Source organism: Euprymna scolopes, chromosome 2 (assembly GCF_053919585.1).
Source record: "Euprymna scolopes isolate OS-2025 chromosome 2, ASM5391958v1, whole genome shotgun sequence".
Taxonomy (NCBI): Eukaryota; Metazoa; Mollusca; class Cephalopoda; order Sepiida; family Sepiolidae; genus Euprymna; species Euprymna scolopes.
Window position 1 is genome coordinate 3,633,526 of NC_136483.1, and position 25,168 is coordinate 3,658,693.

The window sequence follows — 25,168 nt, forward strand, 5'->3', positions numbered from 1 at the left end:
GGGGTCAAAGTAGCACCCGGTATATCCCAGCAAGTCATGGATACCATGTTGTGCTATCTGCACAATGCCATCACATATCTAGATGACATCATTATAACGAGCAAAACCAGGGAGGAACATGCAAACCATATCAGATAAATATTCAGGCGAATACAAAATTATGGGTTTATCATTGATAAAGATGACAGACAACCAGATCCGGACAGGGCGACATTAGAGAAATGCCGGCACCGGAAAACATAGCCCAATTACAAAGCTTTTTAGGCTTGACAAATTATTAGCAAGGGTTTATCCCCAACATGAACAAATTAATCAATTACTAAAGAAGGATGTGGGCAGAGCGGATTGCCAGACATCATTCCAAGAAATGAAAAAAATCTTTACTTCAAAACTGTTACTATCTCATTTTAACCCGAAGTTGGATATAATATTGGCTAGCAACGCTAGCCAATATGGCGTTGGCGCCTGCATGTTACATAGGATGCCAGATGGGTCAAAACAGCCAATCGCTTTCACATCCCAGACTCTGTTCCCAGCAGAGAAAAATTATTCTCAGATCGAGAAAGAAGGACTAGGAATTATTTTTGCAGTTTCGAAATTCCACCGGTTCCTGTACGGAAGATGTTTTTATCTACAAACCGACCATAAGCCTTTGATATCCATTTGTGGATCAAAAAACGGACCCCACATTCCTCTAAATTATAATTTTACAATAGAATTTCTCTCCTCAAAACAACTGGCACATGCAGACGGACTGTCGAGACTAATTCTTGCTAAAATGGAACCTCTAGATGACTCAGTAATTGCGGTATTACTGGAAACCATGGTTAATAATATCATCCGCGAACTACCGGTCACACTTCAGGAAATTAAGGCAGAATCCGTGAATGATAATTTCATCCAAACCACTAAGCAGAAGTTAACACTGGTTAATACCGTTTCAGAGATTTTTTCTGTTTATGAGGAAATGCTGCTATACGGTGAAAGGGTTGCCATCCCCACAACCCTTCAAAAAGGGATTCTCAAAGACTTTCACATGGGGGATCTAGGAATAAACCAGATGAAAAGCCTAATAAGAAGTTTCGTTTACTGGCCAGCCATGGATCAAGATATTAGCAATATGGTGAATACGTGCAAAGGCTGTGCTTTGTTTACTTGTTTTGGGTTGTCGATTGTTTAGTCAGTGACAACGGTACCCAGTTCACCTTGGCAGAGTTCAGAGAATTCTGCGAGACGTACCAAGTTAAGCATATTACGACCCACCCCTAGTACCACCCCAGGAATAACAGCCAGGCCAAACGCTTCGTCGACACGCTAAAAAGGGCGTTAAAAAAGGTGGGCGGAGAATAAAATCAGTATTTGATAAACTGCTGCCCAAACATATAATGCAATACAGAACCTCTACAATGCCAACAAAACGGTTTAACGATGGAGATAAAGTATATTTTAAACATTATAAGAATAATGTTTTCTTTTGGGAACAGGGCACGATCTTAGGAAGAGTCGCCCAGGTTACATACATCATTCAGGGCCCAAAATTCGAACATAAGAGGCACCTGAACCAAATAAGGAAACGCATCCCCGAGGATCAAGAAGAACTACCGCAGAAGGACAGAGAAGCAATTGATACAGTATACGACTGTCTTGACGTGGAGCCTCCAAAAGGCATGTCAGAACTAAGACGCTCTGGCAGAAAAAGGAAGCACACAGATCCCTTGCTGGTCTGCCCCAAAAAGAAAACATACTGATTTCACACCCATATAAACTTTATTAATGGCGATCTCGGGGGGGGGGTCTAATTCCAGAGCGTCCTCGCATGCTCGGTGAATTACTAACACTTCATTTGTAACCTTTCCGTTCTTTTCATGTAATACATGTTTTAAACTGTTAACCGTTGTTCTGTTCTTCTTTTTGGCTACTTGCGAGCCATAACACTATATATAATTCTATTCAATTTGGGTAAACAAAATTATCATTATCGTTGAAAAATATAAAAAATATTAGTGAATATTAATTGGGGAATCATTAAATTAACTCTTCCTTCCAATATAAATCGCAGCAACTGTAAATTATTCATAGAATGAAGACATCAAAAAATAAACTTTAAAAATCAAATTTATCTGCTTTTTGAATACAAATCTCGCTGTGTTTGTCTGTCTCCATTTTTCAAAGTGCATCTCCTTTGAGATGCAAGGTTATAGAGCAGCGCAAAACAAGTCATGTGATTGCATTTTCTGATGACCGTTATCTTATACTTAAAAGCCGATAAAAATAGCTGTTAAAAGGTCAAAACTGAAATATATTTGAACCCGGCAAGCGTAAGTATTCTAGCACGCATGCACAAATATACATTTATACACTAAAGGCAGTTCACTTTTAAGTAATCTATTTGATGATAGCTCAAACGGTAACACCTAAAGCTGGGTGCTAAATGTTTTGGTTTCTATTCTAGCTGATGGAACACAAGTCATACTTTTTTAACTATTGAAATCACTACTATATATTGCGTATAATAATATATAATAACCAATAGAGTATTGACTCCCTAATAATAATAAATACGAAATCTGCATAAATAGCTATCGAAACTGGAATAGGGCCGACCACTTCCCTAGATGAGTTCATAATTAACGGATACTCTAACTTAACATCTAAATCTGACCCCCAAGACCGCCATGGGCATGGAATATGTGCCTACATTAAAGATGACTTCCAATGTGGCAGGAATATCTCTAGAGAAGATCCTAATTTACCTTATATGTGCTTCCGGGTTGCACTTGCTTACACCACTGCATTTATATTTACCCTCTGTCGGCCCCATAACAGCGGAGTTACTATCTTTAAGAGTATATCTGAGAAAATTGACCACATCCTGTCTGCACATCCCTCGGCTAACATTCACATCTGTGGTGATTTCAACGTCCATAACGTGGAATGGCTGACCCACTCAAATAAGACAGACGATGAGGGGAGTTTCTGTCAAAAAAATTATCGATTGACGAGCAAATAATTAACAATTAATATAGACAAGACAAATGAAAAATAGAAATTGTTGAACAAAATATCATTTTTTTTATTAGTCATCGAATAATTGAAAAAAAATGATAATTCTCCTCTTTTCTGATTTCGGTCAATGCAAAATTATCCACTTCAGATGACTATTTAAAACCACAAAACTACAGAAAAGTTTTAAAGCTAAGTGCATTTTAGTTACATTATTCATATATTATATGCAAGGGTCGTTCCAAAAATGATTTTTGTAGCTCAAAAAGTTGAAGAGCCATGAAGATGGGAGTTGTACCATTAAAACAAGCGACCTTTTGTGCTCCAGAATTTATTTTTCTACATAGTCACCAACATTCTCAGTGCATTTCTATCAGGAATTCAATGATCCATCTCTGCTTCTGACACACCTCCATGACAGGGATTACTTTTATATAGTCTCACACCATCAATATTTGTATTTATTTGGCATTTTCTGCAATATTTTCATCCATGTTGACCAGAAAACTTTCTTTTGTCAACAAAAAGAAAGTTATCTTCTATCATGGGGACATTCATATATGATGAGGGGGGGGGGGGCATTTATACAGATATTACAGGGGGAGAGAAGGGAGAAGACATATATTTACAGTCTGTGGTTCTTATAACATATATATTTAGAGAGGAGGGTCATCAGTTCTTATGACACAGGAGGGGACAATCATTATTTATAATAGAGATACACATTACTTAAGGATGGACTTTATACACAATGTTCATTAATAACGATGAGGGGGACAAAGTTCATTAAGATGAGAGGACACAAAGTTCATATTAAAGATTAGTTCAAATTACCTTCAATTTGGTAGAAAGGTGACACAAGACGCAGTTACAAAATGTGATGTGTTCTTTTATTACATTCGACCGGTCGCAATGATGTTGACATCCAGGAATTCAAAGTCGACTACATGATTAAAACTTCCTCCCTCGCTTCCAAAGGGACCCTGATCGACTGCCTCCTGTCTCCAACTCTGTCTGTCCATCTCCAACTCTGTCTACCCGTCTGTCTAACTCATCTTCGACTCTAGCTCCTATCTTGAGAATTCATTTCTGCCATGACGTCATACGCATGTCCAAAACGTGCTGGACCTCGTGGAGAACTCACGTGGTTTAAACATACATTTACAAAACACACTTCTGCCAATAACGAATGCTCCTAACCTATTTTTCGACCTAACTTATTTTTCAATATGTTTTTAATCTTCTATTGTTCTTTATTCTAACTAATCTTATTTTAATTCCGTTTTCATAAAAGAATTGAACAATCAACATATCTAAACTATGTGAAAACTGAACAATCGAAATTCTACATCCCATTTCTGACCCTATTTCTGAACCTTGCTTACAAGGTTCGAATCTCGATCTATCTAATCTCATTTTTACTCATCTAATGTTTTTCTTACAAGAAAAGGGGATCTTTTCTTGTAACACAAAGATTTAGGAGAATTTAGTTAAGAAACCTTATACCATCTTGCATATTCTACTGATCTAGCTCACTTAAGTCAATGATTACAAAACTGCTTAGATGGTCTTATGTTAAAGCAGTTAGATTCATATTCACATCAAAGCCTAGAAAATTGTTGACAGATAGAATAATGTTATAGAGTGCACAGTTCCTTATTGTTATGAAAACAAAATTTTCAAAAACAGATTTTCTTTATTTTAAAGGTGGAATTTTAAATCAGAAAAACTTTTGCATTGATCTAATATGTGCAGAAGTGTCTCTGTGCGTACGTGTGTGTGTACATGTGTGCATACGTGTGTGTGTATACATGTGTGTGTACGTCTGTGCGTATGTGTTTGTGTGTATACATGTGTGTGTACGTGTGTGTGTATGTGTGTGTGTATACATGTGTGTGTATGTGTGTGCATACGTGTGTGTGTATACATGTGTGTGTACGTGTGTGCATACGTGCGTGTGTATACATGTGTGTGTACGTGTGTGTATACATGTGTGTGTACGTGTGTGTGTACGTGTGTGTATGCTTTGTTTTGCTTTGCCTTTGTTGTTTATTAAAACTCTTACCCAATTTGTGCATCTTGCCAAATCCAGGTTTCAGGGAAAAAATTTCGAACTTTTGGTGCGGCTGATGGCACTGCACTTGGAGGTGGCGAACCAAAAGCGGTGGATTCCAGTATACCAGCATCGTCTTCCACGTTGTCTGAAATGAAGAAATTTCATAAAAGACAGGCAAAAAGAAAAACATCATCAGCACGTTTTTCTTATCATCTCAAAGGTGAAATTATGGTTATACAACCACCACGACATCATCAAGATATAAACCTACATTGTGTTTATCAAAATATTGGGTGAAGTTATTTCTGCACAATCTGCGGAGTTCAAATATAATTTTCATATGAGAGGAGTGGGTGGGATAAGAAGGACGGATTGTGGAGAAGAACGGGTCAAGTGTTTGGTAACAAAGAAAACACAGCTAATAACGTGAATGCCTAGTTGTGTCTAGCTTTGTATCAAGCGCTAATTTAGTCTGGCCGTGTATCGAGGTTAGTTTAGTGTGTATCGAGGTTAGTTTAGTGTGTATCGAGGTTAGTTTAGTGTGTATCAAGGTTAGTTTAGTGTGTATCGAGGTTAGTTTAGTGTGTATCGAGGTTAGTTTAGTGTGTATCGAGGTTAGTTTAGTGTATATCAAGGTTAGTTTAGTGTGTATCGAGGTTAGTTTAGTGTGTATCAAGGTTAGTTTAGTGTGTATCGAGGTAAGTTTAGTGTGTATCGAGGTTAGTTTAGTGTATATCGAGGTTAGTTTAGTGTGTATCGAGGTTAGTTTAGTGTTTATCGAGGTTAGTTTAGTATGTATCGAGGCTAGTTTAGTGTGTATCGAGGTTAGTTTAGTGTGTATCGAGGTTAGTTTAGTGTGTATTGAGGCTAGTTTAGTGTATATCGAGGTTAGTTTAGTGTGTATCGAGGCTAGTTTAGTGAGTATCGAGGTTAGTTTAGTGTGTATTGAGGTTAGTTTAGTGTGTATCGAGGTTAGTTTAGTGTATATCGAGGTTAGTTTAGTGTGTATCGCGGTTAGTTTAGTGTTTACCGAGGTTAGTTTAGTATGTATCGAGGCTAGTTTAGTGTGTATCGAGGTTAGTTTAGTGTGTATCGAGGTTAGTTTAGTGTGTATTGAGGCTAGTTTAGTGTATATCGAGGTTAGTTTAGTGTGTATCGAGGCTAGTTTAGTGTGTATCGAGGTTAGTTTAGTGTGTATTGAGGTAAGTTTAGTATGTATCGAGGTAAGTTTTGTGTATATCGAGGTTAGTTTAGTGTGTATCGAGGTTAGCTTAGTATGTATCGAGGTTAGTTTAGTGTGTATCGAGGCTAGTTTAGTGTGTATCGAGGTTAGTTTAGTGTGCATCGAGGTTAGTTTAGTGTATATCGAGGTTAGTTTAGTGTGTATCGAGGTTAGTTTAGTCTGGCCCTGTGTCGAGGCCTAATTAACTCTGTCAGTGTATAAAGCACTATAAATATAAGGTTTATATGATGTAAAATGATCTTTAAAGATCTTGGTGTGTGGAGTGTTATATATATATATAATTCATATGAAAGGATTGGCTGGGATAAAAAGGACGAATTGTAGAGGAGAACGGATCGAATGTTTGGTAGCAAAGAGATGTTGAGCTAATAACGTGAATGTTATGGAAGTATTGTCAATTTCTTTTTAAATTACAAGCCATTATCAAAGTGATGTTTCCTCAAAATGAGTCGTAAAATTATAGCTTTACAATTAGCGAGCAAACATCAAATATTTGTGGGGGATGATAGTTAAGTGGTTACCGACACAAACTGATAACCTGGGTGTTTAAAGCTCGAATGCAGTTCATATCACAAAGATACATTCATTAAACCAATACTCATGTTTTGGTAAAATATTTGTTGCACATCAATATGTGCATCAATATGTGCATCAATATGCACATCAATATGTGCATCAATATGCACATCAATATGTGCGATGATCAAGCCGTCATCTATATATCTATACCTATGTCCAATTTGTGAAAATATTTGGTGAAATTATTTCTATTTCCTTCCTTCATTTCGTCACCCGACAGGATAGAGAGAGGCGCACTTGTTTGTGTAAGTCACTTTCTTCAGTTTACTTACTTCACATAATTCCCTAATGTTGTTCGATTCTGCTCAAGTTTTATCAAAATGTTTTTTGAAATTATGGTTGCACAATTATCAAGATATCATCAATATATTTTTCGTTCTAATCGTTTGAATTACAATCATTTTGAAACAATTATGTCTTCTTTTCAGAACGTTCGATACAAGATGGAAAAAAAAGGAAATTCGCACAATTTTCTTATTTCAGTTCAAGTTAGGCCGAAAAGCTGCTGAAACAGCTTAAGATATCAACGATACTTTTGGCTCAGAAACTACTACTGAAGGCACAGCACAATGATGATTTAAGAAATTTCGTGGTGGTGACAAAAGTCTTGAAGATAATGCGCATAGTGGTCGGCCATCGAATGTTGAAAACAATCAATTAAGAACCTTAGTCGTAGTCAATCCATGTACAACTGTTTGAGAACTTGCTTCTGAAGTAGACGTTATGTATATGACGATTTCCAACCATTTGAGAGAGATTTGAAATACTAACAAAAACTTGATATATAGGTGCCTCATGAACGACAACCAAAAGAAACGCCATTATGAAGTGTCATCTTCCCTTCTTTTACACAACAAGAACGACTCGTTTCTCGACAAAAAAAATGGATAAAACACTAGAGGATGACCTCCAATCTGTAGTGGAATGAGGACAAAAATGGATGGTCACATTCAATGCTGCCAAGACTAAACTAGTTTCCTTCAATAATTACGAGAAACCTTCTCTGCCACCAATAGCAATGGCCAGTGACTCCCTATCTGAGAGTACATCTTTCAAACTGCTTGGCCTAACGTTCACAAGAAACATGAGTTGGAACAATTACATTGAAAACATTGTCAGGGCCACTGTGAAGGTAGGCTCTCTCTACCGTGCTAGAAAACTACTGACATCTGAAAGTATCCTGTACCTATATAAGGCCACCATTCACCCATGTATGGAGTATTGCTGTCACATTTGGGCTGGTGCATCTGCTGCTAGCTTCTCACTCCTAGACAAGGTTCAAAAGAGAGTCGCAAATCTGATAGGCCCTGAACTGGCATCTAAGCTTCAGCCTCTGTCCCATCGATGAAACGTTGCATCCCTCTGCCTGTTTTACAAGTATTTTAATGGTGAATGCTCTGACGAACTGCAGACACTTGTGCCCCCACAACGTAGACACCCTCGACAAACCCGACAGGCAGCTAAATCCCACCCCCACGCAGTAGAGATCCTTAGATGTAAAAGATCTTTCTACTCCAGTAGTTTCTTCCCCAGAACCGGTAGACTCTGGAATTCCATTCCAGGTCCCTGCTTCCCCAACTGTACTTATATGCAGAAGTTCAAGTGTAACGTGAACCGACATCTTGCTGCCCAAATCCCTACATAGTACCTCAGTAGTTGCTACCCCTGATAGTAGCCCCCTACACCTAAGTGGCAATGTGCCTTGTTTGGGGTGAAAATGTAATAAAAAAAAAAAAGGTTGTGACTTGTGATAAAAAGTGAGTTCTTTATGACAACCAGCGATGCTCAGCTCAGTGGTTAGACGCCGATGAAGCTCAACGACACTTCCCGAAGACAGTTGCACCAAAAGAAGGTCATGATGTCTGTTTGGTGGTCTGCGAGCAGTCTCATCCATTAAAGTTTTTGAATGCAGGCGAAACTATAACGGCGGTGAAGTAGATAAAATGCATCAGAAACTTCAACAACAACACTCAGCATTAGTCAACAGAAAAGGCCCAATTCTCCTCCACAGTAATGCCGGAACCAGAGAATAAATGTTGTTATATATAAATATAATTATTGTGTCATGTCGTCTTTAAACAACTATATTATGTGTTTGTTTGTCGTTTAAAACGAACTGTTTTACATGTACTGTCCACAACTGCTGAACATACCATCATCATCCGACACCTTAAATGTACAGACGGTCAATTATATAGACCGCTATGATATAAACTCTGTTCATCATTCATCAAGAATTCGTCTCCCTCTCATCGTCATGTACAAGCATTCGTTTGTACAAATAATTGTTTCTCCCTCCTCTGTAAACATATTGTTAATGCATCATCGTTTCATGTCAGAACCACAACTCCTCCAGTTATACGTCTATGCGGCGATGGGAGAGAGATTGAAACTTGCCTAGTAGTGCAGGACTTATTAGATTTGAAATTCTATTTTAGACCCTGTTTTAGAATGAAACTAATGGTAGATGCACCAGCCCAGATGTAGCAGTACTCCAGGCAGTTATGGCTTTATAAAGATATAGGATCCTGTCTAGTGTGAGTAATTTTCTATCACGATAGAAGGAACCCACCTTCTTTGCAGCAGTCTTAGCAATGCCTTCAATGTATTTGTTTCAATTAATGTTGCCCGTGAATGTTAGGTCGAAGAGTTTGAAAGATGGGCTCTTAGTTAAGGTGTTATTTGTCAAGGCAATCGTTGGTTGATTATTAAAAAAAAAAAAACTATACTGTTCACTCTCCCCATGATTGTTCAAAAGATTAAATACTTACCAAATAACTTAAATCTTCTATTAAAGTCTATTGGTCGTATCGATGGGAATTGTGGCCCAGATTTCACTTCAAGGTTCGTGATGTAAACCAGACCAACTCTCTGAAAGTAAAAGTAGTTTATGATATTTTTTCAACAACAATCAAATCAATTTCCTCAAACTCGAAAGATGGATTTATGTACTTTGCCTGAAAAAGAGCGCGGACGCGCGTATGGTGGCTATATGCAAATACCAAGCAATGTGCGAAATGACGTCACAGTAAGAAAAAAGAAAAAGACTACAAAAAAGAGAGACAAAAAGGAAAATGAGTCGAGTTACTACTTGTCTTATGTTCCTTGCGACGTACTCTGCTACAACGTGTTGGGTCCCGGGGGTTTACATGATAATGTGTGTATAAACGTGTGCAACGTTACATGCCTTTTCACCTGAGAAATATTGATCGCTTTATGCATGTCTTTGTGTTAATTCTATTTTATTCCATGTCTTTTATTCCATGTAGCTGTCTTTGCTGGAACTTCTTCTCCTTTTCAATTTATCTATAAATACATATCCATCTATACTATTATCTCTCTCTCTTACTCTATTTCTTTCTCTCTATGTATACTTATGGAGCTCCTTGGTCAAAAGAATACTTCTCTCTCTAACATATTACGCAGAAATGCTGAGGTAAAATCAAGTCTCTACCTATCACATTATAACCGAGGCTGTTGACAATACGAGATGCATAGTTACATGTTGAAGAATTTGTAAATCGTCTTCATAACCACGTGAAATAAGGTGAGCCTTCATTATCGCTTTGTCGTGAATTTTTCGTTATCACCCATCTTGTTGATTTAAATTATTGCCCCATGCCACGATCACATTCATATTTTCCAATTCCTTTTCCCTTGCATCAATCACATCTTTTTTTTCCTGCATGTTTCTGATTGCTTCAAGTTTTTTTCCATTGACTAAATTGATGCCAAGAGGATCTTCATTCTCTGTTTCTGATTTTATATTGAGTCAATGGCTATATTTTCCCATTGATTTACTTGTGAGTTCATCACAATTCTTTTATTTCACTCATCAATTTACAACTCCCTTTCTATTTGGTTTTACACTGTCTTTTTTCACTTCTTTTGTCATCAAAATTTTTATATTGTCCTTCATCTTCATCCTCCAACACTTCATCTCATTTGCAGTTTTTGTGTTTTCTTCATTGTTTGAACTTTGAAATTCCTTGTCTATCTTCATTAAGTGACATGTATGCATCCTGAAAAATGCCCCTCCATGTCTGACTTTCTTTACCCAAAACTCTAGCAGGATCACGCCATCCTTTTATAATATACACGATCATTCAGCAAAACAGGTGAATGTGTGGGAATTGAAACTCTCAGGCTAACTCGATAATCGCCCTTTAACTCTGATAACTGGGGAGCGACATAGCCACATCACTTCCTGTTTCTTATATTTCTCCCTCTTTTCCGCTGAACTCTCGACCAGTGAATATGTAACCAAGAACAGCTCCAGTTGGAATGGCCACCCAACCAGCAGTCCTGACTAACCCGTCAACCTCTCATCAATTGCAAGTAACGTTACTTCTTTCTCAACGAACTCTTATTCTTATTATCTATGTCCTTATTGCTTCTCATGTATATTTATATGTAATTCACATATCGGTATATTTCGTTTTCACTTGCGACCTTTTGCTTTTCAATCACTCTACCAGTCCATTCATAAAACAACACGGAGGATGGGATCTCAATTACACAAACAGGCCATCCTGTCCCTCTACAAATGTTTTTCTTTTAAATGTATTTCAGCGTTTGCTAAGCAAGACAGTTTCTTTTCACACAAAAGAAGACAGCTTCTGCTACCAAAGTTAATTTCCTCCTATCACATGCACTCGGTCTGAACTAAACCGCCATTTTGTTGAAGGAAACCACAACAGCAACAACAACTAAGTGGGGAGATCACTCAAAACATAATTCCTTTAATCTATAGACAAGAGGAGACAACTCAACAGTCCAAACTCAGCTTAACAACAGCATTCACCTGAAGTAGGTTGAGCTACTGCATCTGTGACAAAGACCAAATAATCTTGACGATTTGCAATCGACAATTGGGTGAGTTTTCATTGTTTCAACAACAAACAATATGGCGGCCAAGGTTGGGTTGTATTTCAGCTTTAACGTCCATTCCCTTTGTTTTCCAACCTTGTAGAGGAGCGAGAGAAATTGCTTTGTAGATGAACTCTCTCAGTTGATAAGAGAGAATATAACACAGGGAAATATCTCAGGAGGATAACTTGTCAGGTGTTAATTTTGCAACAGAAACATATTTGTGTTGTTTGAAAGGAATTGCTTATATCAAACATGAAAGATACGCCTTCCATTCTCATTAATCAAAATTCACTGCCATAAACGAGAATCGTTTGTACAAGCATTTTGGTAGATCTTCACTTTAGTGCTGCGACTGCGCCTTGTCTTAGATCTTTGCTAAAAGCTGGTAACTGAGCCAGGGGAAAAACATGACGTGCAAGATCAATTCATGGTTTGATATCAGCTCCACATGACACTTGACTCCGATGACGTCGTTAAGATATTTGAAACCCTCAACCCAAAAAATGTTCGTCGGTGTGAAGGAGAACACGGACTTAGTGTAACAGAGCGCATATGGATAGCAAGCAATTGTATTAGCAGCAGGGGTAGCGTTTGAACGCATATACAAATTGGCAAGTGTTCTCGGGCTTGCATCTAAAAACAAAGGAAAAAACACCATGTAGTCGACACTGATGGAGACAGACGTGTAAAGTGAAGGCGAGAATGGGTTGACTGTGGCCAGCATGCGGTCGGAAGAATGAGAAACGCTTTCCAGATGAAATGGCAGCAAGAGACTTTTAAACTTGTGAAAAAGAAAAACGATAAGAAAAGACTTGTGTTAAAAAAAAAAAGAAAAGTCGAATCAGATTTATTTATTTTTGTTTGTTTTACTTTCCGTGTACGAACACAGTTCGAGCTGTATAACGGCTACACTACATGAGGGGAGTATCACCACCATGACAGAAACATGATGGACAAGTCAGGCATTTTTCCTGTAAAAAAAGGCAACATTATGCACATGCATATAGTGTGTGTGTATGCTGTGATTTCGGAGCCGTACTTCCAAATTTCGTACCTTTAAATTGGTAATTCAGAAAATACAATATTTGCATCCTTACCTCCAATAAGCTTCCAGACGATCGTAAAGACCAATAGCCCAAAGGATAAGTATTAGTGTATCTGTCGATAAAACTCGTAACCTACAATGAACAAAGAACAATTTCAATTTTGAAAATATCGGACACATTCAGTTTATACACACACACATATATACACACACATATATATACACACACGCATACACACACATATGTATGTGTGTGTGTATGTGTGTGTATAAATGTATATATGGCATTTAAATAGCATTCAAACTTAACTTCGAACATGGCGCATAAGAAGAAGAAAAAACTATGTATTTTCTGAATAAGAATATTTGATTATTCGAAAATAATTTTAAAAAAAATGCTCAATTATGTTTTAATGAACAGAAATGTTTTATATCTAAAATTTTAAGTGTTTACATACAAAATTGGCAAAGGAGTTTGATAGAGTTTGCAAAGGTCAACTCTTTCAACTTTGACCTCTTAGCAGTCATATTTTCGCCAAAAAACTGATTAAAAACCTTGCTGCAATGTCTGTATATCCTTTATGTAAAATTTCAAATGCTTAGACTCAAAATTGGCTGAATAGTTTGCTAGACGCCACAAAGGTCAAATCTTTTGAAGTTTGACCCTTAGCAGCCAAATTTTCGGCCAAAATTCGATTAAGAAGCTTGCCCTATGTCTGTATACTCTTTATGTAAAATTTCAAATGTTTACACCAAAAATTGGCCGAGTAATTTGATAGAGACCGCAAGTGTTTAAAAAATTCGACCGGAATTTTGACCCGTTAATATTTATTGTTTTGGGCTTAAAACCAGCTAAGAAATTTGATCCTTGTCCAAGTAACCTGCATCTAAAATTTCAAGTGTTTAGACCCAAAATTGGCGGAGGAGTTTGGTAGAGTTTTCAATGGTTAAATCGTTGAACTTTTCCCCCTTGACAGCCAAATTTCTGGCCGAAAACCGATTAAAAAGATTTTCCCAAATCTCAAAACCCTTTATTTCAAATCTCGAGTCTGTAGACTGAAAATTGACAGAGTAGTTTAGTAGGGAAATGTACATACAGACACACACACACACACACACAGATTATTTCACTTTTATAGATATACTAGCAGTTCAGCCCGGCTTTGCTTGGGCCCTATGTATTGTTCGTAACTATATGTGTATATGTATACATTAAAAGGTTTGCATATGTACCGTAATGCCCTTCTATATAATAGGCTTCCTTAACTACCATAGAAGAAAGTTTGTAGAGACAGCAGAGGTCAAATTTTTGTTTTTTTATTGGACACCAATTTTAACCCCTTAATATTTATTGTTTTGAGCTCAAATACAAATTAAAATGTTTGACCCATGGCCATATAACCTACATCTAAAATTTTAAGTGTTTAGATCCAAAATTGGCGGGGGACTTTGGTAGAGCCTTCAAAGGTCAACTCTTTCAACTCTGCCCTCTTGCCAGCAAAATTTACACCCAAAAAGCTTGCTGCATGTCTGTATACCCGTTATTTCAAATGTTTAGACACAAAAGCCACAAAGCCTATTTTGTACTCTGTCAAGGCAGGATAGGCTGTTTTTAGCTTCAAAAAACAGCCTATCCTGCCACAGAAGAGACGTTGCGAGCCTGTCTTTGTTTTCTTTGTTTTATCGTTATTTCCATGGCAAGTGCTCGTCTGAGCTCCAATCTCTCGTCCCCTCTTGCCAATCCTTCATGATAAACACCTGTCTAGCTTAAACCACTGTCAGTAATTTCCCCCACTCTTTATCTGTGCCTAAATCAAAACGTAGATTCCATTTTTTCTGAGAAGTGCACGCCTGTGGAATTCTTTTCCATTTACCTGTTTCCTACCTGGCTACAACTTGGATGTCTTCAAGTCCAACATAAACAAATTCCTGATTAATCGCCCCCTTAAGTAAGACACTTTATCAAATCTCCAATACCAACTATTACTACGATATTATCCCATTGATTATTGTACACAAAATAACCCTTATTCCCGAGTGGCTTCCGGGCCTTGATAAGTGGTGATCCCCATGTAAAGAAAAAAAAGAGACTTGAGACCAGGATGGACCCCTGAGAGACTCCAGCATTAATACTCTGGGGCCTCTGATTTCTGCCCATCAACCACTACTCTTATAAGCCTATCAGAGAAGATATCTCACTACTGATGCAATTCTCTATCTATATAAAAGCCAAGTACGTCCAAGGATGGAATACTGTTGCCATATCTGGGCAGGATCTGCCAAAAACAGCCTATCATGCCTTGACAGAGTACAAAATAGACTTCATGGTTTAGTGGGGGATGCCCTTTTCTCTACCCTGCAACCCCTCTCCCACAGAAGAGACGTTGCGAGCCTATCCTTGTTTTATCGTTATTTTCATGGCAGGTGTGCTCGTCTGAACTCCAATCCCTGGTCCCCCCTCGCCAATCTTTCACGAAAAACACCCGTCTAGCTGAATCCACTGTGAAAAATTTCCCCCACTCTATATCTGTGCCTAAATCAAAACGCAGATTCCATGAACAAAGCTTCTTTATTAGAACTGCACGCCTGTGGAACTCTGTTCCGTCTGCCTGCTTCCCTCCGGACTACAACTTGGATGTCTTCAAGTCTAATGTTAACAAATTCCTAATGAACCGCCCCCTTAAGTAAACACTTCATCAAATCTCCACACTAACGTAATGTACTTGCAATAACCCTTATCCCTGAGTGGCTTCCGGGCCTTGATAAATGGTGATCACTGTGTAAAAAAAAAAAAAAAGAGAGAAATGATTTAATGATTGAGAAAACATTTCCAGTTATACAGTAGCTGGAAATCTGGTTTAGTAGGCCCTTACGCCATACGTTATCAATGGCCTTTGATATGTCAAGAGCAATTGCCCTAGAAAGGAAGCCTTTGTCGAGAGATTCACTAATCTTATGAGATATAACCGTTAGCACATCTGCTGTAGATCTGGCAGAACAGAAACCACATTGCATGTTACTAAGAAGGTTATTTCTGCTGAGGTGGTTGACTACTTCTCTATTTAATATGGATTCCAGCAACTTGTAGATATAGCAGAATGGAGACCATATTGCATGTCACTGAATAGGTTATTTCTGCTGAAGTGGTTGACCACTTGTCTCTTTAACACAGATTCCAGCAACTTACTTATGACACAGAAAATGTAGTGGTCTATACTGAGAGGAAGATGACTGATCTCCAGAATGTTTAAATACAGGGCAGACTGATGAAGTTTTCCAGAGTGTTGGGAAGCAATGTTTAAAGAGCTTTGTAAGTATGGGAGCTAGTGTTAGTTAAGGCTTTTTGAGCACTATGACTGGAATGCCGTCGGGACTAGGTGCTTTATGGGAATCAGGATCTTTGATAAGCTTGGCAACATCACACACAGATATTTGTATGTCGTTGAGGATATTGTCAGACACAGGAGGAAATATGGTGGGTAGGCGGACATGGTCTTAAAGAATAGAGCTGCAAAGAGTTTTGATTTGTCAGAGAAAATTTCCTCAGATCCATTGATGATGGCTGGGATAGAGAGAGAGAGAGGCAGCGAGAGGAAGAGGGGTGAACAGTGAAAAAAAAAAAAAAAAAAAAATGGTTAATGGAGGACATAAGTAAGAAAAAAAAGAGATAAATATAGGGTTAAATAAACTATATGAAGAAATGAAAGAAAAAAGTGGGGCGTGAATGGAATTTAATTTCTGTGGCAAGCATGTTAGAATTTTGGAGAGGTGTTGAATTACATGGGTAGTTATTAATTTCATTATTCTCGGGAAATGATTCGAATTTTATTTTTTTTTATCGTGATTTCTGTTGATTTCGAGTAGAATCAACATGGAGCAAGTTTGAGTACTTCATGTGTGGAAATCCGATGTTTTTCGTGAAGCTATGTGTCTTCAAGGCAGGTTGCGCTTACCGACTTTGGAAAAAAAAAGAAGTTTTTTCTGACATAGCAGTAAACGGAATGTATTCTGTCCAGCGTGAGCGGATCTAGTTGTAATCAACTTCAGGGAGCAAATGAAATGCCCTCTGACATGGTGTAAGGGGCAGAGGGGGTGCAATGGCTGACGTGGCCATTATGTTACGAATCGCTCAAGAGAAGATGAATGAAATATGTATGCAAGTACTTAGGAAAATAAAATGTTACCCTATTGTGAATTAAAGGTACCAAAATTTTAAAAAAAAACCATGCTGGGTGAATTTAATTGGTATTATTAAATTAAATTATTTTGGAATAGATTTTGTTGGTTTAGTTATATTTTAGGGACGTTTAGCGCGTAGTTGCATTTTTTTCATGAGAATTACAAGGCGATTAGGCTGTAGAAAGCAGTTTTTTCTGTTGTTTTATTTTTTTTTTATAAGCCACGGTATTGTCACAAATTAGAAAATTTGGCAGGGGAAATACTATTTTAGAGTAATGAGAACCCTGTTAAAACAATACTAGTGGTTCCAGTGAGTTGGAAGATGCCACGTAGGCCCAAGCAACGGCAATAAGTCTTGTCCAACAAAAGTCTGGCGTGCGAGGTCGCGATAATTCCTCAGGGTACGGAGCGACTGGACAGTCGGTACCAAGCCTAATCACGGGGAGATAGAAGAAAGGGAAAGATGCAGATTACGTAAGGGACAAGATAGAGCCTTATTATTTTTTTTATTTTTTTAGAGGAATGTGTGAGGGATATCTGGGTTGGAATCTTGGGACTTGCTGGGAATGCGGAAAAATCACAAAGGGAAAGCTACTTAGTTAGAAATCGATGGCGCATTAGTTAGGGAGTGATGATTCCGTATCTTGTCGGGTTCCAGGAACTCAAACAGGCTCCGAGTGAATCAGTGTGAAGGCGTATCTTGACTTAGACCAACCAAGGGAGTTAGTAGAAGAGCTTTGTGAAGTCCCGAAGTAGTAGATAGAATAGAACAAAGCTCCAGTAATAGGACCACTCAGAGAAAGACGTCAGGGCATTACAGTAAAGGAAAAAACAAACTGGGACTTAGGCCTATGCTGAAAGTCGAGAACGCGAGTGGGATGGTTGGGTCGGTAGAGCATCAGACTTTTAATCTGAGGGTCTGGGGTTCGAGTCCCCATGCGATAAAGCTACCACCAACATGGAGCATCCGACGTTCTGGTCGTAATTGCGATATGCTGGCCCCATTTCGAAAAAGTGATCGAAAATGGAGTCTCCATTTGTTTGGCCAAGTGGTCCAAATAAAGAGCAGAGTCAGTGGAAAATATCCAACAATGCGACCGCCTAGACAAGATGTATATCTGCAAAGCTGTATCTTTGTCTAACTTGGAAGCAAGTTAATGTCGAGGAGAGACTTTCGAGAAGCAGCAGAAGGGTTGATAGTGTAGTAGAAGAGTACTGGTGCCTGATCTTTCTTGGAAAAGGGGTGAGTCCGGAAAGTGAAAAAATAAAGATGTACTTCGGACATAATTATTTTTTTTAGTTAGTTAGTTATTAAAAATGTATGGCTTGCCATACATTTTGATAAAAAAGGGGTGGAGGAATGTTAACGAGCATGTCTCCCCCCCCTCTCTGGCTTTCTTACTCTTTCTATTTTCTTTCTCTGTGTCTCTATAAGAGAATAGAGAGAGAGAGAGAGAGAGAGAGAGAGAGAGAGAGGTGAGTAAACGTGGAGGTAGACACGTTTACCAGAACCAAAGGTCAGCTGACCAAATTACGTATGTGTGACGTGGTTGGCTAGATCTGTGAGATTTGATTTGAGCTTTGAAGAAGACGGACGTTCTTCCATGGTCTCCCCCTGGGGAGGGGGGAGACGAACGCTGACGTGTGTGAAGAAGTGCCCACACAAGAGATTTCACTTTACACCTGCTGCAGGACCTCTGGGGAAAGTGAAATAAAATCTATAAAACCATTTCATCGTCTTGGAGTGATAAATCTTCGTCAAACAGGTATCAAGTCTCCCTCCAGGATGAGAAATTCCCAGATGATCCAACAGCGAGAAGAAACAGAGGTAGGTTCAGAAATTACATGTCACACACGATTCCCTTTATGATAATCAAACACACAACCATTTATATTAGAGACAATCACACGGAATCTTTCTTATGTTATATAGAAAACGTAAAAAGTGCCCCTAAATGAAGAACTCTATATAACATATTCAAATGTAACGAAAGCTAAATTTGGTCCCCCTCAATGAATTCAAAATGGCGCCCCAGGATGATAACCCTAGTGAGAACTCGATGATTGAATATATAACACAATCTCTGCTCAACTACTTTAAACTTGACATACTGAGTATACGAATCTCTCGCATTCTTTATTACTCTTTTACAGTGGTAGCTTTAGTTTCATAACATCTATTTCATTGAAAGCAATGAAAATAGTAGTTTCTGTGCACAATAGCAGTTAATCTCGAAAATTAACCATTCTGTCATGTCAAATCCTATAGAGGTCACGCTCCTTTTAAACATGGAGTGAAAAGGTATCTTTGATATAAATTTTCGGAAGTTATCCTAATCAGCCATAGAGTATCGATATAAAGTACGATGGAGAGGTAGACTTATTACATTTTTTTTATTTTAAACGACACAATTGAGTGATCGGAAGATATCAATGGAGACAAAACTGAGAATGAACACAATTCTGGACAAGTTGTAAATAAAAGGTCAAGGATACTTGCAAACTGTCCATCAGTATTAGGCATACGAGTGGGTTCGTGAACAATTTCTGTTCCTAAGCAATCGAGAAATCATGAGTGTACCTCTCTGTCTCATCCATCTTGTTTGAGTGGGCCAGCCATTCAACATTATGAATATTGAAGTTTCCACAGATGTGAATGTTAGCCGAGGGATGAGCAGACAGAATGTGGTCAGTTTTCTCAATAATAGTAACTCTGCTGCTGTAGGGATGATAGAGTGCAAATATGAACATGCTGCTGTGAGCCAATGCTACTCTGAAGCACATATAGACCAATTCTCTGGAGGTGTCCTTACCACATGGAAAATCATTTCTAATGTAGGTACATATTCCATGCCCATGACGATTTGCGGAGTCAAATTTTGATGTCAAGTTTGAGTATCCTTTAATGGTGAACTCATCTAGGGAAACAGTGGGACCAATTTCAGGTTTGGTCTCCTGTAATTGGATTTCAACCTCTGGAAGGTTGGAACGCAGACCCCTGATGTTGTAGGAGACCTGTTAGTGGGGGGTCTATGTTGGGAGTTGGAGTTCTGGGTTTAGTTTGGTTTGGTTTCTTGCGATTTTTCATTATTAAGTATGGAGAAAAGCCATAACATTACCCACTAATATGACATCAAGAAACCTCATCAGAAGATGCTTCATAAACCAGAATCCATTCATCAAATGGCAATACGTCAGACCCAGTACTTTGCTGATAGGACAGCTTTCTTGGTGGTTAATCCAAGGTTGTGGTCTCTGACTATCATGCAGATAACATCAGCCCAGGTAAAACGTTTACCTCCAGCACCTTTATTAATGATATGGCCACAAGGATAGAAAGATGAGGTGAAATAAGGACCTCAAGGAAAAAGACTGTCGGCCTAGTATACAGTTTTTTCCTCTCCCTTTGTCAGATACACCACTCATTGTAAATAAGAACGAAGAGACAAAATAAATATTATGACTCTCACATGACCGATGATTATTACCCTTTAAGAAAGGGGTTACGAAGGGAACTTTCTCAATCCCCCTTCCACCAGCCCCTCTCTCATTCCTCTTATTTCATTTGTGTTATTTCGCTTGAAAGAATCCTAACTGTAAGAAAGTGGCCACTCCAAGGATGGACCTTTTGCAAAATTTTACGGAAAATAATGTTACAGTAAAGTTATAGGCAAAACATCTTGTTGCAAACGACAAGTTATGTTCTTGCATGTTCATCTTTCAAAAAAAGGAGATGCTGTAAATGCAAAATGAATAATGGTCACGTGAGAGAGTCACAATATTTTTCTCTGTGATGGTCACAAAGTATGTATTCAATTTAGTCGAACGTTATAATGGAAAACTGATTCCTGACAATAAAAGTCATAATTTTTTTTTTTTCAAATTTTATTTTTTAATCAGAAAGTTAAGCTCACAATCAATGAGATTAACGTGAAAAAAAAAGAAAAGTAAATTATGGAATTTACAGGTGGAGATCAATTTCCTAACTGTCCGCCAAAAAGATAAAAAATTAAATGTTTACAGCCATTTAATTTTTTCATATAAAGCATTTAGTTTTCTTTAAGAACGGGCTTCCGGGGCCTCTCAGCCTCACTCACTCAGCCTCAGGATTCTGTGGAACACACTTTGAAAAACCTTGGCCTAATGCTTAACATGGACCGATGATCTGAATATCCACAGTTCAAATCCTGTTCATTCCACAAAAATCACTCTCACTTAAGGATGTTGGCAACCTTCACATGATCCCTCCCGTAAGGACCTGATGTCTTTCTAGAAAGAATTCTGACTAAAAAATATCAGGGAAACCAATGCCAACAATAGAATCTTTGGATTCATATAATATGATGATGATTAAACCTTATCCTCGAGTAACTGTAAGCTTTGGTAAGTAGTGATAAGAAAAAATGGTCAACTTACAAGTTCATAGGTTATATCATTTGGTGACTCCAAAAGAAGGACACTCTTGTCCACTGCTCCGATAAATACATAGGATCCGGTTAAGGCCGTCATCTTTAGGGATACTTCTTCACCAGGAGCCTTCACTGGAGCATCATACTTCACCGACACCTGATCAAATAAAGAATAGAAAGAAAAAGCAATTATTATTTTCAGAATATTGTCACTAGTGTTGGGACGATTGTCGAAATCAGGAATCAGAAAAATTGGATCATTTTGAGGCATTGAAATTGGTATTGGAATCAGAAAAAGACAAAAAAAAATCATTTTGGCATTAGAAAATTCCAATTTTTGGAAAATTCCAATTTTTGGAAAATTCCAACGTCAAAACGATTGTTTTAATTGTCTTTTTTCATTTGATTTCGTTTCAAACAAAATTTTCCCTGTTAATAGTAATAATAAATTAATATGTATTGATTTTAAATTACCAGTAAAACTAAAATCCATTAATAATCTGCTATTAGTGTGTTTTTACATTTAAAAATATATATGCACATTTGACGAGTTTTTATGGTAATTGGTAAAATAATAATTAAACTATTTAGAGATTTATAAAGAATCGGAATCGGGAATTGCATCGGAATCAGCAATTTAGTATGGAATCAGTAATTGTTTCAGAATCGGAAAAATATTAGAATCGTCCCATCATTAATTGTCATCCTTTTCGTTGGTACAAACAATGAAAAACTTCGAGATTTAAGCTACTTGGGACGTTCCAAAAGTAATGTTTCCTATTTTTTATTCTGCCCAAATGGATCATAGGGGATTGCAAACTGCATTGTTATGATGACTGAATGATGCACTAACGACCTGAATGCTTCATTTCCCTCTGTTGCAGATATTAACGGTGTGAGATTCTATGAAAGCAACCCCTGTCATGGACGTGCATCAGAAGCAGAGATGCGTCAGTAAATTCCTAGGAAAAAATGCATCGAGAATGGTGGTAACTCTGCAGAAAAATAAAACGTAGCTAGTTTTAATGGTACCAGATATACGTCATAATCACGTGTAAGGTGCAAGAGAAATACATAAATAGCTGTGACTGAATTCAGTTAATTATAAATTTCAGCTAATTAGAACATTTAAATTGACTTTCTTTTCCAAAGATAACTCAATCCCAGAACTAAAATATTCTTTGCTATGTATCTTGTGTTAATAAGATGCATAGGAAAAAAGCTTTGGGGAAACAAAGATTGATTGATTCACATTTAATATAATAATAGATCAAATGCATAGCTAATTCCACACAAACATTTGTTTTATAAATATACTGAATTAAAAATCCATTAAATATATTTATTCACAAAAATAATTAATACGGAAAGTATAAAATTTATTTTATACATATGATAAATTAAAAATCCATTAAATATATTTATTTACAAAAATAATTAATATTGAAAGTATAAAATTTATTTTATAAATATACTGAATTAAAAATCCATTAAATATATTTATTTACAAAAATAATTAATACGGAAAGTATAAAATTTATTTTATACATATGATAAATTAAAAATCCATTAAATATATTTATTTACAAAAATAATTAATATTGAAAGTATAAAATTTATTTTATAAACATATTGAATTAAAAATCCATTAAATATATTTATTTACAAAAATAATTAATATTGAAAGTATAAAATTTATTTTATACATATAATAAATTAAAAATCCATTAAATATATTTATTTACAAAAATTATTAATATTGAAAGTATAAAATTTATTTTATAAATATACTGAATTAAAAATTCATTAAATATATTTATTTACAAAAATAATTAATACGGAAAGTATAAAATTTATTTTATACATATGATAAATTAAAAATCCATTAAATATATTTATTTACAAAAATAATTAATATTGAAAGTATAAAATTTATTTTATAAACATACTGAATTAAAAATCCATTAAATATATTTATTTACAAAAATAATTAATATTGAAAGTATAAAATATATTTTATAAACATACTGAATTAAAAATCCATTAAATATATTTATTTACAAAAATAATTAATATTGAAAGTATAAAATTTATTTTATAAACATACTGAATTAAAAATCCATTAAATATATTTATTTACAAAAATAATTAATATTGAAAGTATAAAATTTATTTTATACATATAATAAATTAAAAATCCATTAAATATATTTATTTACAAAAATAATTAATATTGAAAGTATAAAATTTATTTTATACATATAATAAATTAAAAATCCATTAAATATATTTATTTACAAAAATAATTAATACGGAAAGTATAAAATTTATTTTATACGTATAATAAATTAAAAATCTATTAAATATATTTATTTAAAAAAATCATTAATACGGAAAATATACAATTTATTTTATACATATAATAAATTAAAAATCCATTAAATATATTTATTTACAAAAATAATTAATACGGAAAGTATAAAATTTATTTTATACATATAAAAAATTAAATGGAAAACAAAATGAACGAATCCTTACTTTGACATCGCCCAAAAATATGAATTTTTCAAATAAAATGAATTAATTAAAATAAATATTACACAAAAAATGTGAATTCGTTTAAAAATAATTAATTAAACTTCGTTATAAACACGAAGACGCACATATAGTTAATTCTCCTTTATGGGTGCGAATGTAGGGCAGTAACGAAAGCGGTTGAAAGAGATATGTTTTGGAAGGAGAATTCTACGATTTTCGTGGACAGAAAGGAAGACAAACGAAGAAATCATGCGTAAGGCAAAGTACAGCAGATTACTACTCAATAACGTCAGTTCTTTGGCCATTTAATGCTTGGTGTTAGTGTAGTGAAAATTGAATGTGACTACAGTCACGGAGGTGGACTGCATGTACGAACTCGAAACCGAGCGATGGGAGACGAGAAGGCGACAATTAATACATATTTATTTGTATAAATGAGATAATATAAGGCCGGGAGTTAAGATGTTTGAGAGAGTCGAGCCGTTGAGTTCCCGAGAACCGGATGGAACCTGGTTAGAACGGAGAGTGTCGCTGAGAATCGAGTCCAGGTTTTTTTTTTTTTTCGATTAGAAGCTATTTCGGCCACATTGGTTCATATTGAACGCTGAAATAGCTTCTAATCGAAAAAAAAAAACCTGGACTCGATTCTCAGCGACACTCTCTGCTCTAACCAGGTTCCATCCGGTTCTCAAGAACTCAACGGCTCGAATCTCCAAACATCTTCAATCCCGGCCTTATATTATCTCATTTATGCAAACTAATGCACAATCGAACCTGCTGATTTGATTTGTACTTTTATAAAATAAATCTATCGTTTAAAAACGACCCCCTTTTTCCTTGTCATAACAACAGGATTTCATTTTAAATTCCGCATTGAAATATGACTTCTATACATAAAAGTCATCTGAATCGCATTTCAAGTTCTTTTAACAACGATGACTTTTTTCAAACACAATAAAATCTGACTCGAATTGTACTCGAGTAAAATATTTTTCGTTTAAAAACGATAACTTTTTTCTTTTCAACACAACAGGAGTTGCCTCTAAATTCCTCGTGGAAAAACGACGACTTTAATACACACAGGTGGTCCGAATCGAATCTTTAAGTTCTGTTAACAGCGACGACATTTCTTTTTTTATTTTTTAACAAATATAAGCGAATTTCATTCCAAATTCCACATTTAAAAACGACGACTTTAATACAAACAAGTAGACGACGATAGTTAAAGAAATCCAACGAATCCC

General features: G+C 36.3%; 1 protein-coding gene across 1 annotated transcript in view; it reads right to left on the minus strand.

Annotated features, from left to right (window-relative positions):
- The window catches only part of LOC145288265 (CD109 antigen-like), a 345,184-nt gene that overhangs the window by 90,788 nt on the left and 229,228 nt on the right, over positions 1–25,168 (minus strand). The window contains exons 17-20 of the mRNA XM_080136304.1: positions 21,394–21,543; positions 12,851–12,931; positions 9,653–9,752; positions 5,069–5,204 (exon numbers count right to left, since the gene is read on the minus strand). Of these exons, the coding sequence (XP_079992430.1) occupies positions 5,069–5,204; positions 9,653–9,752; positions 12,851–12,931; positions 21,394–21,543 (467 nt within the window). The remainder of the gene's footprint in view (positions 1–5,068; positions 5,205–9,652; positions 9,753–12,850; positions 12,932–21,393; positions 21,544–25,168) is intronic.